Genomic DNA, 20,549 nt, shown 5'->3' with positions numbered 1-20,549 from the left:
GTATGGAGAGTAGACTCTCCCATACACCTTCGCTCCACTGCATAAGCGGGGTCCTTCCTATCCCCATACCACCATTCATGCAGTACTAGTAGCTGCGATGCCATATTATAAGATTGGACATCCGACGTAGCCAACCCCCCACAATACGTCAACTCAAAGCAAGTCCGCAGCGTGACTCTAGAGGCCCCCCCGCCCAAAGAAATTGACCCAATGCCGCGTTAACCTGGCGGAACCACGTAGGGAGTATCGGGTATGGATGGTTCTGTAATTGGTAGAGCAGGCACAGCAACAACACCATTTTAAAAATAGCCGATCTACCATAAATGGAGAAGGGCATGTGTGACCAAGTTTTCATCTCTTCATGATCCCGTGCCCATGTCGGGACAATATTTCTGTCCCATGCCACACTCTGCAGATCCGACAGGAAAACTCCCAGATATTTCACTCCCTCCATCGTCACCTGCACTGCCGAAACCCAAGGCCCCAGTCCAGCCGTTCCACCTTGCACCCATAGGGTAGATTTACGAGGATTTATGAATAGGCCAGAGGATTCCCCAAAGATGTGCATAATGCGGAGCAGCCTCAGTCCCGTCTTGTTAATGTCAGTTAAAAAAAATTACATCATCCGCATATAATGCGATGCAATGCGATCCGAGAGCCCATGAGCCCACTCAAAGCCCGCCACTTGTGCATCCATCCGCACCCACGCCGCCAAGGGTTCCATTACTAAAGCTATGGAGACAAGGGACAACCCTGACGGGTGCCCCTGCCAATTGGAAATGTGAAGGAGGTGGATCCCACAACACGCACGAACGCTGTAAGGTCTGTATACAGCAATTTTAAATATGACAAAAATCGCGGATCCATATTAAGACGGTCTAAGAGTGCGAACAAGTACGCCCAACTGAGGGAGTCAAACGCCCTATCCATATCTGCCAGCAGGAGGGAGGCCTATTCCCTGGATGGTGGCTATGGCAGTGTGTGCTCGTCGGATGTTGTGACGCGTAGCTGTCTGGGGCATAAAGCCAGCCTGGTCTGGATGGATCAAATTGGTTTTATGGGGTTGGAGGGTATGAGGCGTGTTAGTCCAGGGGCCGGCCCGGTTTATGAAATACAACCACTTCCGCGTGCCTCCAGTCTCGTGGAAGACAACCTCGATCTCTCGCTTCGTCTACAACTCGGAGGAAATGAGGCCCCAATTTATAAAAGTATTCCTTAACAAATTTGCACTGGAATCCGTTCGGGCCCGGTGGCTCTCCAGAATTCAAATCTCCCAGCGCTGTGCAAATCTCCTCCTCGGTAAGCGGGAGGTCAGGGTCTGCTCGTGCCTCGTCCGAGAGGGCCCGGGGCGGTAGGTCATCTATAAAGTGGTGTATCATACCTTACTGTAATAGTTCCTTAGGGGTGTACAGCTCTGCAAAGTAACTTGCAAAACTCTCCTCTATTAGGGAGGTGTCACTAAGAGCCCTCCCATCTGGGCCTGGTATACTGGGAAGAACCTGGGGATGCATGGCCCGTTGACACAGTCTATGGGGTAGTTTACTGCACTTGTCGCCCAATTGGTAAATTCTGCTGCGGGACGCTAGCCACGCAAGACGGGCCTCATCCATCAAGCTGTCTGCATGGGTCTGACGCGCCAGCACCAGCTGTCGGTGCACCAGATTCCTTCCCTCACCCCTACCGCTCCGCTCTGATTCCATTATATGGGCCTCTGATCTCGAAAGCGATTCCCGCCGGGTTTGACGTGCTGCCGGGCAGAATGAAATGTCTACTCCCCGTATGGTTGGCTTCATGGCCTCCCACAGGATTTCAGCCTCTGGCACCGTCCCCACATTTTTGTCCAGGTATTGCTCGATTGCCTGCCCTAGGTGCTCCCGATATTTCTCATCCTGCAGATGGCAGGGGGAGAGATGCCAATGAAAGGGCTGTTTCTCAGGACCCAGCTGTACCATAAGAACGACAAGGGAGTGATCTGACATGCCTCTTGGGAGGATCTCAACGGACCTCACTCTACCGACGGCACCTGACAGTACGAATATATAATCAAGGTGGGAGTAAGAATCATGCGTCGTCGAAAAATAAGTGTACCCCTGCTCCTCACCATGCCGCCATGGATCCGCCCAGCCTAACCCCATCGCCAGGGAGTTCAGTTTGGTAGCTTGATGCACATTAGAGTATCCCCCTTCTCTCCATCTATCTGTGGCCATGTCCATCATGTCATTCCAGTCCCCCCCTACTATTGCCATCCCTTATATCCACCCACAGGGTCGTAAGGCGCTCGACTAGTGCCCACAACAGCGGCGCGGGGGCATCTACATAGCCAAATACCACCTGTTCCTCATAAATGGAGCCCCTAATGAATACGTATCTCTCCTGGATGTCTGTCCATGTCTTGATATGTTTCTATGGGACCCTACGATGGATTAGAATCACAACCCCACGAGACCCCCTGGTAAAAACCAGAGTGGAACACTTGAATATAGCCATATCTGAGGAGACACAATGCTTTGGTTCCCATTAAATGCGTCTCCTGAAGCAGTAGAATATCCGCATGGTACCGGTTAGCCTGTTAGAGTATAGCCCCTCTTAACTTTTTCTAGCGCTCCTCTGACATTCCAACTCACTATCCGGAGGTCCCCCACCTGGATTCGCACCCTATCTATTGGGACCACCATCTAAGGGTCTCGAGACTTTGGTATGTGGGACAATTATCCTCCAGTGTGTGAATAGTGGCAATGTGCAGTGGTGACGCAGAGCAAACATACAACATGTGTACCCCAACTTCTCCCCACCCCCCTATACCTCAAAGCTGCTGAAGTATCTGTCGCGGCAGAGGTGGCTTGCAGACCCCAATGGAAGCCCCCCACCCTCCCCTGCCAATGGTTCCCCAGTAACCAGCCTATATTCAGCGGGCATTCCCCTCGACTATTGAGAGTTAAACTAAGGTACTAGCCCCCCTCATGCTTCGTCGATCTGAGGAAGTGTCACCAACAGTCCCCCATCTGGGGGAGTCCTGACATGGCTATGAGGCCGAAGTCCCCTGCCGGGGCACTGATGCGGATCTGTTGGGGTCGCTGCAGGATTTAGATCGGCGTCTAGATCTCGACCTCCTGTTTCCTATGATTTTGGGCTTGGGTGGTTTGCAGACAACATCACTGGACAAGGAATCTGATTCCATCCTGGGCGGTGTGTGAGACCGAATCTTCACTGTCTCGTCCGTCCAGCTGAAGATATCTTCTAGCGACTCAAAGAATAGCGTGTGGGATTCGTATACCACCCTCAATTTGGTGGGTTACAGCAATGCATATGGAAGTTTCAGCTCACAAAGGCGGGCCTTGGCTGCCATGAATGACTGTCGCTTCCGCTGGGCAAATCTCGTATAGTCTGGAAAAATAAGGATGCAGGTGTTTTTGTATGGAAGGGGTTCTTGAACCAGGGCTTGCTTTGAGATCAGATCCCTGTCGTTGTATTTCAAAATCTTTGCAATGACCGGCCTTGGTCTGGCTCCCGGGGGCGGCTTCTGTATCAGAGCCCTATGTGCCCTTTCAGGAAGCCAGCTCACGAGCCACTGAGTCAGGAACTGTTCCATGTTCCCCCTTCACATCCTTCAGGGAATCCCACAAAGTGTATTGTTTCTCCTGGCCCTGCTCTCTGCGTCCTCCACCTGCGATGGTGACCGTCTCAAAGGATTCTACTTTTTTCTGTAGGGTGGTGACCGAATCTTCCACCTCTGAGACCCTGGTTCTCGGTCTCTGTAACGCGCTCCACCGCATTCCGCAGTTCTTGCCTTATGAGCATGATGTTGGAGCCTACCGCTCCAATCTTTGCTTCCAAGGCGTCCCTAGACTGTGTAATGGCCGCCATGAGTGCTGCATTATCTGGAATGCCTCCTGTTGCGCCTCCTTGTTCTGTTGCCGAGGCTCCTGTTCCAGTTTAGCAGTCCAGCATCCTCTGTTTAGCGGACCCTCCTGCTGTTTTGTCTTTCGTCATGGTGCAGTCTGGACACCAATCCCTCAAGATTGCGGCTCTGTAGCCCCCAAGTCGGGCCTCCAGGACAAACAGCGTTTGTGAATCCTGCGGCGTGTGGATCTTCCCTCTTTGCGTTCTCGGCTTTCAGTATCTGTCTCTGCTTTAGACCTCCTGGAATGTCGGGACTCAAGTTCTAACCCGGCCGTTTCCGCAGACAGTCGTGCCACATCCTCCCCTACAGGGTAACCCACTTTCCACCTATGCGTTACCCTCGGCCGTCTAGGGTAATATATCTCACGGCCTGCACCAGGTTCCCGCACCGTGTATGGGGCCTAGGCCAAGCCCTTCACCAAGCAGGAGTCAATGTCTTTTGGGGTCCAGTGGTCACGAAGCCGGCCTCCACGCTGTAGGCCCGTGGGCCTACAGCAGCCAGGGGAAGTATAAGCATGCAAGTAGGGCTATTCACGGTCGATCTGGGCTCTGTTCAACCCCCGGGTCTCACATCAGCCAGAGGCCTCGTACATGGCTCCACTCCCCAATGCCTCCATTGGTCCTCCTCCCATGCAGTCGAGGGCAATATGACCCGAGGCCTAGGCCTAAATAACGTGATGCATATAGTGTCCAGGGCGTCCCTCTACTGAGCGTATGTCTATTTCCTGCGGGGCCTAACTGCGCTTGTGCAGGCCCATATGCCACAGCAGCCGAGGAGTAGTCGTGTGAGCCAGCCTGTGGACATCCAGCCAGGGCTCTGTGCAATCCCAAGGGCCGCACCGAAATCAGCCCGGACTCCTGACTCTCGGCGAGTCTACTGGAACCCCTCCCCCCTACGCGGCTCGATCTGACCGCCGGGATGAATGGAGGAGGGGGTAGGGGGAAGAACAAAAGCACTCACCGGGCCGCCACCGTGGACCCCCCGGCCACACGGATGCTGTCACCGCCGCAGCACACGCTCCAAGCCGGCTGCCAGGAGCTGATTCGACCCTCGGCCAGCCCTTCCTCATTCGCAGCACTTCGGCGCTGTCACGCCTGTCGTTCTCTGCTCCGGCTGCCACCCAAGAGGCAAGCACACCACCACTGCTGCGGGAGTCTTTTTATAAAAATTAGTCTGACGAAACAGGATAAATGCAGGATTTTTAGTTTGGGCAGAGCGGAGCTCGCCTAAAGCGCATCCACCATGATGGATTGCCGAGCCACACCCCCCACATGTCTAATATTTAAATAGGCATGTTCCTCCAGTGGCAAGTTACAAAGGCTCTTATTGACTGCATAAGCTGTGGCCATAATTTCCCTATGGTACAAGGCTACTTCTGAATAATAGTCCTATTTTCTTGAGTTGGGTTAGGGAAAAACTCCAGAAATTATCCACACATGTTTTAATTCATTGGTACGCATAGATTTTTGTTTACATATGCTGTTCAGTCTCTTTATTCTCCTGTGCCCTTAATAACTCTTTGATTAGGTGTGAAATACATTTCCTGTGAAAGATAAACAGGCTAATACTCTCATGGGTCAAACCAGCTGGCTACTGATAGCCTTAGGGAGATGCACTTCAAGACAAGTGCTTTTTGGAAGAAGAACCGGCAGACCAAGTGGGACCAGGAAACTGTCCTGGAAGACTTGAATGGAGAAAGTGGTTGAGCCTACCTCCCACTGCTGTCTGTATCTTTGGCCCCTGTAAGCTATACTTAGCAGTCTGGGAGTGTTATCTTTGCAGAAGAGGAACATCTCTAGTATGTGAAGAAATTCGGACTCTTCGATGTAGCTTTATAGATGCAGGAAGAGAAGTCTCTCTCCCCGTGTGCGCTCAAGCAAACCATTCTGTGCATTTTTTCAAGTTTCTTTATATGTCTTCATCTCTCCATTGTCTTTATTGTCCTACAAGCTGGAGGCCTACTAATAACTCTGGTTTGAAAAGTATAAGTCGACAGACCCTCACTAAATCTCCTCCCTCAGTCAGATACTATATAATGTCTGGACACCCTTTCTAACATAGGGTCTGACATAATTTATGAAATAGGTCCCTCTGAAGTCATTGACAGCATGGACATGTGCATGATCTGTTGGGCCTGCATCCTTATCCCTTCTAAGTCCCTATGGCCCGAGTTAGAGTAATGTCTGCTCCTCTGAAAAGCAGAGGTGATATTATTTTCTCTACAATGTCATTTCTACTAGTGGATTCTTGGCTTGTGGAACTACCACTATAAAATAAATTCACATATGTTGTGGCGTGAATCTCGACAATTCACGTGGTTTTTCGTTGTGTGTTTTTTCAGGGCCATGCATACCTACCGCAAAACGTTGCTGGAACAGGTCCAGGAAGTAGAAACCAAGTCAAAAGGGATGGGGAAAGCAGTGCTGCGTGATGCTAATGGAAAGAGGTACGTGTCAAGTGTGCCCTTAATGAAATGTATATCAAGGCTTTTACTCAAATATGCGCGCTCACATGATCCTGTGTTGGTATTGGAAGCCTCCCCTTGCTTTTTGGAGCTGTAAGTATGAACTTCCTTCTGAACTGGCGCTCTACAAATACAACTGTTAGCCTGCTGAGTGGTATTCCACAAAATGGCAAGTTAAGTGAAAGTGACCTACAGTGACATTTACGTTGCACTGTGATTGATGATGATACGCTTGGGGTGCTGTCTTTCAAATGCCATGAATTGTCAGAACACACATAGGTGTTGTAGTTTTGGTCTGTGTCACTGTCAGTCAGTCAGTCAAAATTACTTTATTCGGTTCATAGCAAAAACCATAAAAGTACGACGAACATAAAACAGTACAACCATTTAAAAACATTTGACATAAAATTACAATAAATATTTACTCAGACAATAAAAATGATATACACTATAACCATGTGATCTTTTTCCTCAATCTCATTGATATTACTAAAAAAGTGGCAATATTAAATATCTCCCAAGGAGAACCCAACATCTGAAGATACATGAGGGCTGGTTTCGCCTGTCTGAAACCTTTGTTTTTTAAGAGAGGAATGATGTACTTTTTACGGATTAAAGACAGGTGGTCACAGAAAAAGATAAAGTGCATAGTGTCTTTTATGGAGAATCTGTCACACGAACAGATCCCCAAATCCTTCTCCTTAGTCCAACCAGGGGAGTCAGTCAATAAGAGATGGAATTTGTTCAATCTGAACTTGATTAATAAAAAACGATGGTCCATCTTATTGACAATACCCAGGTAAGGCTCTAAACTGTTAGATGTAGTGATCAGCTGGTGTGCCTTTACAGTGGGTTTGAGTAATTCTCTTTCCTCCCTTATTATCATAGCCCTCTGTTTATAGGTGTCTTTAGCCCATTTTAAATCCCCCCTTACTATAGTGCTTGGATTCTCAAATAACTCAGGTCGGCCCAGATACCTTACTAGAAATTTAATTTGGTTCAACCACGGTATAGTTTTTCCATACTCTAAGGATAAGCAATCTTTTAAAATTGCATGGTTCAGTTCTAGTTCAGGATTTAGCCAAATTGAGATCCATTTCAAAAGTGGGGCAATGGCTATACGGTCAGTTAAGTATTCAATCCCACACTCTTGATGAACAATATAGCTTGATGTAGAACAAGGGAGGGATAATAGTGATTTTAAAAATCTATTTTCTACAACTTGTAGGTCAGAAATATTTTTAAAACCCCACAGGTCTGCCCCATATAATGCAATGGAGGTGCATTTTGCTACGTAAACCTTCAACATAGCTTGCATGGGCTTCACCCCCTGTGTCACTGTTTTAAATGTACTTTGCTTGATAGTTGAGCCTGGCTGGCTCCCGCCCTTTGTAGAGCATGTGTTCGTATCATTATGTTTCGTATCATTATGTTTCGTATATGGTGCTTTCAAGTGATAAGTTTCTTTTTGTTTCATATTGTTTTGTTTTTCACTACAATTTTTTCATCTGTATTCTCCCATGCAGACCTGCTTCATTCTCACCACGCTTACATGGAGCTGATGTAAGAAATGCACCCCCTCCACACCATCCTCAATTCCCCCCTTCTCTGGCCTCCCACATACACCCCTAGTATCCTCTCTCATTCTGCTCACCTGCCCAGGTGCTCTGGGTGGTCCTTCTGTGACGTAGATACGGGTGGCGTGCCTCACCGACTAGAGGATGTTGTGTGTTGTCTTGTGCTGTGGCCTCCAGAGTGCTTCCATGACATCACTTCCTTTCTTGGCACCTTTCTACCTCCCACTTGCTCAGACTGTGCATGTCCTTTGAGGAACTGGGGAGGGTGAGTGCAGTGCTGGGGTCTTACTCCAGATGTGTTGTAAACCATGTTTGTGTTTTCCTTTTGTTGTAAATCAGAGCCATACTCTGGCCGTGTCCGCACGGTTCTTATTTCATATGTCTCTGGCCACACCCACGCAGCCTCCTCGGATGCGCCTGCGGACCCCGGAACTGTGTTGTTAGTGGATTACAGTCGGTGCTGATGCGCGTAGCAAAGTAATGCAAGGAAAGATAATGGGTGCATGTAACCAGTGGCGGCTCCTCTGCTAGGGCGGAGGAGTTTCGCCCCACTGCTCACAGGGCAGTTCAAAACCCAAAAATAAAATGATGATAAAGCAATGTTATGATTTAATTTTTCCATTTTGGACTGCTCTGAGAGCAGTGGGCGACGCTTCTCCACTAATGCGAAGGAGCGTCGCCCCACTGCTCTCAGAACAGTTCAAAACAGCAAAATAAAATCATAATAAAGCAATGTTATCATTTTATTTTTCCGTACTGGCTCTGTAGGTGCGGAGCAGGGGCGGAGCTGGGCTATCCAGAGTAGGGGGAGGAGTGGTGGGCACTCTCTAAGTGTGCATGACTCTTTGGCCGGCCGTCTCGGGCCAGCTAAACTGACATGTGCACTTGGCATGTTCTCCACCCAACTGTATTGCACAGCCTGGGTGGAGAATATATACATGCTCCCAGCCCCTGCCTGAGCGCAGAACCAAGGCGCAATGAACAGGCACAACACTGCTGTCATGCTGGTGACAGCTGCGTCGTGATTGGCTAGGGGAGTCTGGGAGCCGGTGTGCCTTCTGCTTCGTCGTAAGGAGGACAGAGGAGCAGCAGCGGCAGTACAGCAGGTGCAGTGGCACCGAGGCCATGTGTGAAAGGGGCCGCGCATTCCTATTTTTTATCTTTCACTCCCCGACCAACCGAATTAAATTCAGAAGCGGCTGCTACCAAACTGAGGTGACGGAGCAGGGAGCAGGGGAGAGGAACTGCTCCTTCACCTCAGTTCGGTAGCAGCCGCTTCTGAATTTAACTGGGTTGGTCGGGGAGTGAAAGATAAAAAATAGGAATGCGCGGCCCCTTTCACACATGGCCTCGGCGCCACTGCACCTGCTGTAGGTATAATAGCTAGACCCTTGGGTGGTGGTGCAGGCTGGTTCTACTTCTGATCATACAGTCACGTCAGCTGACTGAAACAGGATTTGTGTGTGTTCAGGAGTAAACACAGCTGCCTGCTGAGGGCTGCACCCCCGTGCAGCCATGCCGTGAGATGGGTGCCCGTGTGGGATCAGTGGCTGTCACAGGATAAAAAGAGAGATTTTTGTTTGTGAAGAAATACAAGTTCCAGTTACTTGCAGCATGGCGGTGCTCGAAGGCATAAGATGCACAAAGGCCTCTAATTTCGACAAAGCCTGTAAAGACCTGTAATTACACGGCAGGGGTGGGCAACACACACCGTCTTCACGTGCCGACGCGTTTCGGAAGGTCGGCGGCACAATGTGTGTGAGCTGACAGCGTTTGAAGCCGAGCTGACGGGAGCCGCTTTTCTAAAGGATGAAAGGCGCGGGCGTGCTTTGTGGATCTTTCCTCTGTCTGTGCACCGGGGACATTATACGACAGGTTTAATGTTAGTCTTTTTTAGTTGCACAAACCAAACACGGCTACAAGATGTGATCCTCGCTCGGTTTTGTTTGTTGACTGAAAGGTGCATTTCCTTTTCTTTCTCTGGGGATTGTTGGCAGGTGGGTGGATTCGGGCCAAGGCAGGCACGTATTAATATAAGGCAAAGGTACGTGTTTTTAGACGCAAATAATTGTAGAACTAGACACAATTAAGCCAAAGGAACATAGGAAAAACATATGTATAAAAGTTCAACCTATTATGCACTGACTACACCCAGAAAACGGCTTTCAGAACGTGGTTTGTATTTGAATAATATTACATGCTTTCTTTTATTTCCTGTGTTAAAAAACAACAAACAAGTGGATTGTTCGCTATGGTAATCGACAATCCACCCTGCGAGGTCCAGATTGGTAACTCGGATAGTCTTTCGTTTAAGTGCTACTTAGTGACTTCCAAACCTCTGGAGTTTTTCTCTTTCTCAGTAAGAGGAGCTGCGCGGCTCGTCTCTGCCCTGAGAATGTCATTCCTTTCACGTTTCCTCAGCCCCCGAATGCAGATGCGTATCACTCCCCAATTCAAGAGCTCTGACCCTGCCGGTGACCAGTGGGCTGACACGGGGACCTGGTTACTCAATAGCCCCGAGAGTGCATAAAGGGAGCAGTAATGGAGATCCGACTTAAAACACCCCCTGCGAAACCCAATGCTGTTCGCTTTCCCACTCCAAAGAGGCCAGAGCCCAGCGAGGAGCTCGTGTGAACACCCCTCCACAATCAACTCCTTATAACATGTAGCGCGCCTTATGGGCAAAACAGGATCTATCAAAAATATCTTACTGAAAATATTTTTTTTTATAGAACTATTAGATGCCTAATTATAACATCTATTTATTTTTAAAACTTCTTTGCTATATTTTTCATCCTGTGTGTGAGTTTAGTGTAAGGACGGTGTGTACATGGTGGACTCCATTTTGGATTCCACGTGTATGAGGCAACCTGAAATGGTGGAGGTGTTAGCTAGAGGTGTCTTAGGCTCTGTGCATTCTTCCCAGTCATGAATTATAAGTAAGAGGGTCACAGAGTCCTGGTGGTGCAGCATCAGGGCCTCTTCTCACAGAAGCTTCAAACAAACGAAGTGGGCGGACTCACCAAATTAGGCAGAATGGGTGTGACATCACCGTGCATGACATTACAGGAAATGACATCACTGCATGTGAGATCGCAGGAAGTGACATCACATGTGGCGTCACAGCCCATGATCTCACAGGAAGCAACATCAAATCTTAAGACCTCACATATGTTTAGCCGGTCTAGCATGAGTACATTTGAGCACATTACAATATCTAACAAATTAGATTTTGCATTGAGGTTGTGCCAAAATATTGACGCAGCCCTGAGGCAAAATCTGGACCTCAATTTATACATTATAAACCCAGTCGCAAAGAAATTAGCATCAGGGAGAAATGTGGCAGTAAATTTGTTCTGCTTAATTGGTTGCAATATATGCATTTTAAAATATTTTATGGGAATAAGGCACCTGTTGCATAGATTATTATTCCCTGAGATTTCGGTGGCAGACAACAATGGTGAGATAACTATGGAGGATAGCGTATTTGCTCCAGAGATCTGTGTTTTGCCTATTACTAGTTTTGAATCAAAGTAGCATAGAGGCTGAATATGTCTCCTGCAAAGCACATCATGTAACAGGCAGATGACAGATTTTTATTATATGTAAGTGGGTTACTGCTTTTAAGGCAAAGATCCTTTTTAGGTCTTGCCTACGCAGCACGCATGTGCTGCATAGGAGGACCTTTAGCCGTAGCTCTGCTCTTTTTGGAAGCACACACTCGTGCTTGTGGCGGCATCCACCTTGCGGGAGCGCGCAGGGGCGCACCACATGAACGAGTGCAGTGGTTCAAAAAAGAGCAGACTGCGCACGCACCACGGGTACGGGGCCGCGCCACGCTCCCTCACGCTTGTTTAATTTATTACTTTATTGCTGCCTGCATCTGCGCTTTTGTACACCACTCCAATTCGTGCCATTTGTTAAGTAGCTTTCTTTGTGACTTTGAACGGTACTACATTGTACATATTTGTTATCGTTTGGTGCGACTAAAAAAGGTGTCGCAACTTTTGCACAAACTGGTGGCACACTTTTTTGCTGTTTTCATCAATTGACGCAATCCGTCAGACCCAACTGTTGACAGTTAACTGAGAAAATAGTCTCGCTTTGTGGCACGCATCACGTTTTCTTTTGGCTCTGGTGCCCCTACGTCATTGCAAATAATTTAATCTGCTAAAAATCTGACAGTGTGGGTCAGGCACTGCTTCCAGTCACAGTACTGCTGCGTCATAACCGTCATCACATATGGCCAATAACGCAGCCAGGCCGACAGAGGCAGGACGCAGTGCACTTGGGACATTTGTGCATTTTATTTATTGCCAAGGCTCGGATATGAAGAAAGAGCCTTTCTACACAGGTGTACAGCGTTAGAAGGCATGATAACTTTTTTTCCGAGCTTACAGCCTCCTACACTAACGTCAAATAGCGACTTGTGGTTTTTGAGCTATAAGCGGTGCCGATATTACACATTCGCGTTATGGGAGGATGGCGCTCCTCCTGCCTCTCCCTTCTCTTATCTTCTTTCACTCTCCGTGTTTTTCTGTCTTTGTTTCTCTACCTGTGCTATTTCGGTCTCTTTTGCCTCTTTTGTCTATATCGATCAATGTCTTTATCACTGCCTTTGTCTCTCTACGTTTTTCCTTCTATCCAAGTTTCTTCCATTCTTTTTTATCCAAATCTCACATCACAGTTTTTTCTATTTGTCTGCTGTTCTTTCTCTTTATCGCCTTATCGCTCTAATTTTCTCCTTGTCTGTTTCTGTCACTGTATGTCTTTTTATTAGAAGTTTCCGCACCTGTCTGTCTTCCTGCATCTTTTTATCTTTCCCTTTGTCTGTCTCTAACTACTGTGCATTCTTCCCTTTTCTTCTTGCCTTTCTCGCTACCTTTCATTCTACTCTTCTATTTATCTCTTTGCCTGCTACTCTTGCTCTGCCAGTCATTTTCTCTTTTATTCTATATATCGTTTTTTCCTCAACTTTTTTACCTGACCCTGTATCATTCTCTCCAACTGTGTTTTAATCTTTCTTCACTTTTCTACATACTTTGTCTTGGCCTGCTTCTCCTGGATTTCTTTTATTTGCCCCTCTAGTACCTGTGTCTCTCTGTGTCGTTCTTTGTTTATACCTGGAATTCTCTAAATGGGCTTCTCTAATGTTCCTCACTATAATTCGTAAATCATTTAATTCTGTAGAAGAAAGTGATTTCGTGGCTATAGCATTTAGTGTTGTCCAAAAGCTTACCCCAGCAAGCACTGGGGGCGTATCCCATAAAATGAACAGTGGGACTGCTAAGTTAAGATGCAATGTCTAGCACAGTGTTGGGGTGACTGGTGTCTTAAGTAGTTATAAATGCTAATTTCCCACCATAAACAGCAGTAAATGGATATATTCGAGGTAAATTGTTGCTTATCACAAGAACTTTAAAGGCATGTACTTCTTATGACTGAAAAAGTAGAAGCAGTAGTATTGCGCTGCATAGTAACGACCTTTAGCCGTCGCTCTGCTCTTTTTGGAAGCACACACTCGTGCTTGTGGTGGCATCCAGCTTGCGGGAGCGAGCAGGGGCGCGCCACAAGCACGAGTGCAGTGCTTCCAAAAAGAGCAGACTGCGCGTGCACGCACGCACCACAGGTAGGGGGCTGCGCCACGCTCCCTCATGCTTGTTTAATTTATTAGGAAAACAAGGATAGTCAGACTGAGCATTATCTGCAGCAGTACTTGTTCAAGGCAGGAGCTTGCTCCAACTGCCAACTAGGGACTTTAAAGCTGCAAGTCCCAGCTCTGCTTCTAACTTACTGTGTTACCTTTAGGCGATCATCTCGTAACACACATTCTAAAGCCGTCAGTTTGAGGATATCTGCGCATTAGTGCAACAGGATTACTTAGAAAAGCCTATATGGTGTAGCTTCTTTACACGGTGCCGGTGTTTGCATCTCTGTCTGTGGTCGCACAAACAATGCAATAATGGTATATTGGCATGACGCTGCATACAAGTGTTGCCAGAGTGGTGTATAATCTTTAGACGTCGTTAATATCTTAGGCAGTAAAGGAGAAAATGTACTTCTGCTTTATTCATTAACGCCTGTAAATGGTGCCAAGGATTTGATTCAGACTGCCCTTGTGCATTTTTTTTAGCAGCCTTTGTATAGCTCCTTCTACAAAAAGTGTTGCATCGTAGCGGTTTCTTAATCTGGGTACAATTTTCGATCGATTCTGGCCTTCTGGATGCCTTATATTGGCATACACTCGCCTGTACTTCATCACTATTTGCGTCTGCTACGCCCTCCCTTAAGAGCAGTAGTATCCAGCTACCAGAGCTCTTATTGCGTTTTTCGCTTTACTGGCTTGCCTGTACTCCAACACAACCTACTTTGATCAGTGCCTTTGTTAGTCACTGCAAGGATAAGGAATGGGATCTGGTGTATTCACTGACTGGCTCTGGCGGAAGTGGTTTCTTTCCCAGGCTTCACGAGTGTTGACTGGACGTATTAGCCACAGTAAATTATTAAATGTATAGCATTCGTAACTGTTAAGATATGTTATTTCATGCTGAGAAATGAGTAATAACGTCGACATACGCAAGTCATTTCATACGAACGTATGACTTAACACAAGGCACATCACGAAAGCCATCCATGTATGTTTATTGTCAGTGAGGCACATTCAACCACGCTTCGGTTTTTATCTAACAACACTTTGATTGGTTAGTATTGTGGGCTCATGCTTAAATGAGTAACTTCTCCATACTACAAATAACCTCGCCCAACATATAAGGTAAAAACAATGACTGACTTGTACAACATATGCTTCTTCTCCCCTTCCCCATTCAGGAATTGTCCCAGCTGCAGAAGGATGATGCACTAGTGGCCTAGGGCACATGTTTGACTCTCAGGTATTGGCATACCCAATAGGTCTCGCCTTTGGGACCTTATAAGTCTTTAGTTATCCAGCACAATATCCTTGGTGCAACAACATCAAGTATTGCATGGCTAAACACTTATAAGGTCCCACAGGTGAGGCCTATTGGGTATGCCAATGCTTGTTTTACTTGCAGTTCAAAAATTATAATTCTTCTAATATAACGCAGTGATGTATGAAGGTCATGTGGCTCCAACACCTTGTAACCCTCACTATCTTATGTAACACATCCTTTATATTGATATACACACATATGATTTATTGTCAATGTATATTCTTTACACTAGATGTAAGTGCTCTGACACCCTGCGTTGAGTACTACTCATCCCAATGTTGGGTGTCAGAGGGCTTTACAGAACACATACACAAATATCAATTTAAATATTACTATTTTGTTTTATTTTTTTCATAGCGCTTTAGCACTACTGTAGTGCTAAAGCGCTATAAAAGACAAAAAAACAAAATAGTGATATTTAAATTGCTATTTCGGTAAATACTGGAGCGACCAAAACATCTGACATTCTTACAGTGCATGCATATATATCTCTTATATACAGGGACTGAACAAAGTCCAATGCATTTCTCTCTTAAGTACCTGTGAAGTGGTAAGATGTGAGCCTTTCTTTCCCCCTCCAATGCATCTAGTTGTGAGGCTCCCAATAGTTCCCAGCCAGGATACTCCAACAAAAAGAGGCCTAATGATCTCTTAACTTCAGCCTTTTTTATGGGCCCAGCTTGCATCTGATAAGCCCCCTCCCGCCTGCACATTGTTGCTCTGAACAAATGCAGATAACGTGAAAGTTTCCCGGTGTCAGAAAATGACACCGGGACGAGTTCAGCATATTTCTGTGATTCCGGGGGAACGTGGCACTCCGCTGAAAGCGGCCAGCTTTGCAGCACGGTAGACAGCGTCTAACGTCTTAAAATAGTGGGTAGACGCCATGCGTCGAACCCTGCCGCCATGCCTCTATCGGACCCTTCTCTCTTCCCCTTGTTCTCTTCCTGCCTGATCTGTATCTACAAGCAGGGCCGACTTGGTGCAGGTGGTTCCCAGTGCCAATCTTTCTTTGGTGCCCCCACCTACCATGACCTCCTTCTCCACGTATTTACTCACTACCACCCCCTAACAGTGCCCCTCATCTTTCCATAGCCCCTCTCTCACAAGCATTTCATTTGTTTTATAGTGCTATTCATACCAATGTAGGGTGCCCAAGCAGTTTATACAGAGCCAAGGAATCATACGTGTGTAAATTAGTCTATTGAAAATGTTACATAAAACAGTGAGGATTACAAGGTGTAGGAATCGCATTTCATCCATACTAGCAGGCAGTATATTTTAAGAGTGTTTGGTCTGGAGAAGCCTAAACTCAGGATTTAAAGCGTTTAAAACGAACCCTTTATAAAAACATTAGGATAATGAAAAACTGGGAAAAAAATCATAACATTCTAACCTATACCATGCAGCTCTTTGATGACAGTTCATAGGTCACTGCATTATATTAGGATTGTAGTGTATGAAATTCAACTAACAAAAGGATTTCTGTGACAAATGCAGCAACCCACTGAGCTATCCAAACAAAATTCAGTTTTGTGATCTGCATGATATATGTTCTTTGCGTCAGGCATATTAAACCTCTGAGCTACTTTATGATGAGTCAAGACTCCCACTAGACAAAACTCCTATCACTCTCCAGCAAGAACATTAATCACCAGCGTTATCGTGACATCTGTATTGATACCTGAAAACTGTTGGGCATACAAGTAACTATGCATCAGGTTCTTTTAAACTCATGTTAGTTCTAAAAACAGCACCCACAAGGTCAATGCTAAGTGCAGCTGCACCGGTCACACAGCCCTAAAGCCCGCCCAGTCTACAAGAGAAATGGCCTGCTCTCTGGCCCCAATCAAAATCAACACCTGGGCTGGCTCGAACGAGCCAAGCAATGCTCCCTGTTTCAATGACACTGAGCTGATCGTGCAGTGGCCCTGCAGTGTTTGATAAGAGGAGCTCCCCTATATTTGAATTTCGCAAGAGAGCCGCTTGGTCAGCTATGTCGATAAATATTGGCCAGCTTTACCTTCTGTTGAGGAGGAATGAGTTCCGGGAGCAGAGTCTGCTTAATTGATGCTCTCCTACAAGAGAACGGCCAAGCCTAAGACTAAGAAGTGCTGACAGAGTTGTCTTGCAAGCAGGAGTGCTGTGCTTTCTTCAGGAAGAGGACTCTGGACTGCATCATACAGAGAACAGCATGTCTGAAAGAAGAAATTTGTCGACCCAATTATCTGAGGACCTGTAGAAGCTGTCTTATCGTCTGCAATGCTCCAGGGCTCCCATCTTCTGTGAAAGAGGCGATGCTAACAAGACCCGTCTGCAATGCTTGGGCCAGAGTAAGAGTGGTCTACATGATGATTGGTGAGCCTCTGTGTCCCGGACCCTGACTGTGCTGCAGGAAAACCTGTGTGAGCCCCTTGTTGCTGAGAAAAACCTTAAGGACCAGAGAAAGCCATATACGTAATTCGATGAGTCTCTGGTGATTCATGAACTGTTGACCGGATGGAAATCTGTGAAGCAGTTCTTGTGATATCTGCACTTTAACCCCTACTTTCTTGTCTCTGCCATGGTCTTGACTACCATACTCCATGCTGCTGGATTTGTGGACCCCTCTGACCCTGAGAAAATCTAACCACCACTGGCAGTTTAAATAATAAAAAGGCCTTTAAATGCCCTGCGTCTTTTACAGGGATTCATGATAATGTGCACCAGACCTAGTTTTACTTCCCCACTGTAGTTCTGAGAGCCAGTGGCCTTCTGTAACTCATCCCTCTATCCTTGAGTGCCAGATCCTGCTTAGGCATGCCCCTTTGAGTAAATGTTTGCTTCATAGCCTTTTGGGTAGGTACTGTGTTGCGTGTTTGGGTGGTGGATCTGTGGGTAAGTCAATAGGTTCCGAGAGGTTTCCTTAGGAAGTGCAACAAAAGCTCCTAAACGTCTCTTGCACACTCTCAACAGTAGCACAGACCTCAATCAGTACCTACCAAAAGACACTGAAGTGTAGCAACAAGAGCTGGAGGCTTCAAAGCGGTAACCAATTAAAGGCTGAAACGGCATGCGTTATTTTGACTGTACAAAGCATTAACTGTTTACCTAGACCATGAACCCAAAGACCACAAACCCTGTCCATTGTAGAATACTGCTCATAGACTCCAGCACTAAGGGGCCCTCAGAGGGTCTTGGTTCGATGCTCATATTTAGAATCCGATCTCTCCCAAGGAAGCAGCTACAAAGATGCGGTTTCCTTTGTATACCGTATTTTGTTTACAGTATGGTGGTCTATTTGTATTTCAAGTACGTTTACTTTTTACGAAGTAAAGCACTTATTAAAATGGCTTCCTTGTTAAGTGATTTTATTGTGTTTTACTGTGCCCTCCTTATAATATTGGAGGTTAGACATTCAAATCGAAAGGTTTTCAGGTGCTTTCTGAAAGAAAGGAGGCTATTGTGTTTGCATGAGTGTGGAGGCAGGTTGTTCGTCAGTTGAGATCCAGCCACTGACAATCACTTTTCAGTGCCAGTAGGTGGTGTCTACTCAGCTCTGCCCCGGAAGTGAGGGCTAGAACCGCTTATAGGGGCCACCCAACCATGCTGATATCTGTTCCTTTATATCTGTGCCTTCGTACGTGGATCCAGAGCTAGCTCCTGACTTTTTTCATCAGTAGGCCAGCCTTTTCTCTTCAAAAGTTCTTTCCCATGAACAATGGAAGATGTGCCCCCTGCAAAATATAGGATTTAATACTTGTAGAGACTGTCACAAACAGATGTCTATCACAGATTCCCACACGGTGTGTCTCTGGTGTATGGGTCTGGGCCACAACTCTAAGTCGAGCGAGGAATGTGTCCTGAGGCACCCGGAAGCGATCCAGGAGCACAAAGCCAAGCTATGTTGCTGAACACCTCAAGAAGTCACATAAGGCCTTCTCCTGCTCACAGTTGAGGACGTGGACCCATTTCCCACTCTGAAAGCCACTCCTGAAACAAGTCTTCTTTACGATCCAATGCTTCATGTAAGACCAAACCCAAATAGAAGCACAACATGTCCACGCAAGCCTCTTTCCAGACTCGCCACTCTCCTCCTTAGAAGTGACAAGAACATCAAGGTGCTTTTCGGTGTTGCTCAGGGTCCCCTACCCAGGAACCGATTCTGCAGTTGTTATTATTAATATTAATATTTATTTTAAGGAAATCCCTCATAAAACATATAAATACAAATTCACAGCTCATTAAAATATCAAAATATATACATTGCATAAAAATAAATTCCATACACTTGATCGTTAAAACACAAAATGTGAAACAAACATCAATTTATAATTGGCCACTTAATTTATATCGTAGCCGCCATGTTGAATATAAAAATCTAGACATAGCAAAAACTATCACGTCATTATCTACTTTAAACACCTTAAGCGCTATAGCACATTGCCCTATAGTCAAGTTTATCAGAATGGAACAATACATTTTCTCCTAATACGGTAAAAGAACAGTAGATGAGACCCCATCTCCACCTGCTCCTTGCACACTGGACAGACACCAGATTCCATGGGCGGAGCTTTAACTATTAATCTGTAGAATCCCGATCCTGAATTTTAAAGAAAGAATCCTCTCCTGGTTCTATTCTGTCAAGAAAATATTGAAATGCCAGTGTGTGTTTAATCCCAGGAACATTTCCACCCAATTACCTTTTTGGGATTCTGTGAGACACTTTTCAAGTGTCTCACAGTGTCTCCAAGATGCCAGAATAGTAGAACATGCTGTGATTGCATCGTACAATAAATTTAAATTGTTGCCCCATACAACCGGTTCTGCACAGAATAAATGCGCTGGGATGTTGTCCAATCTTAGGCTTTGCTGCTTTTTAAGGTCTCAATGGCTTTTTATGTTTCATCTCATGAGAATTGAATTGGGGAGCTGCACTTTTGGCCCTAAGAGATATCGTACTTAACTGGGTCAACTACATTTTGCTGCCCCTTCATATAATCTATAGAGATCTGAAAAATATTTGAACCATACCTGAGGCAGTTTTTGTCATTCCTTATTTGTTGATGGCTGAGTTTTAATTTCTTTGTTGAAAATTTCCCTCAGGGATTCAGACAAAGTATGATGAATATCCACTAACAGAATATCATTACCTAGAGTTCCCTCATATGGTCCTAGGGTGTTAACAACCTGAGCATATATTTTTTCAAGGATCTCTGGCCTCCTCTTAATGATAAGCCATGTAACATTCCTTCAGGTATTAGGAGAATTTTGGAGAATCCGAGAAAATATTAGATGCAGCCTGGTCTCTGAGAGGTGTGACTACAAAAGTAAGTGCCAGTGTGTGTGGTCACGGTAATTTCTGTTGATGACAACCATAGCAGGCAGACAGGACCACAATCGTAAATAAAATCTTACTAATACTGCCCCCTCTCTTAAAGATATGTGCCACATCCCCCTGAAGGTGCTTGACCATTACAGGCACAGAGTCCATGGAACAAACTAAAAGAAGCTCATTGTAATGCAGCGCTGGACGAGTTATTCAGAGGTTTTGCAGGCAATGCCGTAATTCCCCATTCCTCATCCTCTCTGCTTGGTAGCACAGTTGTTATACTCATAAGTTCAAAAGTGATGTTATAGTCTCCTGCAAGAAGCAG

The 20,549-nt window shown here is 46.1% G+C and overlaps 1 protein-coding gene across 3 annotated transcripts in view; it reads left to right on the top strand.

Moving 5' to 3' along the window:
* Nucleotides 1-20,549, top strand: part of ATP8A2 (ATPase phospholipid transporting 8A2) — a 2,139,258-nt gene that overhangs the window by 2,034,993 nt on the left and 83,716 nt on the right. For 2 of the 3 annotated variants that reach the window (XM_085621612.1, XM_085621613.1), the window contains exon 35: nt 6,243-6,347. In XM_085621612.1, coding sequence (XP_085477738.1) covers nt 6,243-6,347 — 105 coding nt within the window. Of the gene's footprint in view, nt 1-6,242; nt 6,348-7,891; nt 7,929-20,549 lie in introns of all 3 variants that reach the window. The other variant, XR_014967690.1, reaches the window with a different exon arrangement.

Source organism: Triturus cristatus, chromosome 8 (genome assembly GCF_964204655.1).
Source record: "Triturus cristatus chromosome 8, aTriCri1.1, whole genome shotgun sequence".
NCBI classification, from domain to species: Eukaryota; Metazoa; Chordata; class Amphibia; order Caudata; family Salamandridae; genus Triturus; species Triturus cristatus.
The sequence above is the reverse complement of the archived record's forward strand: the minus strand, read 5'-3'. Positions and strand labels throughout refer to the sequence as shown.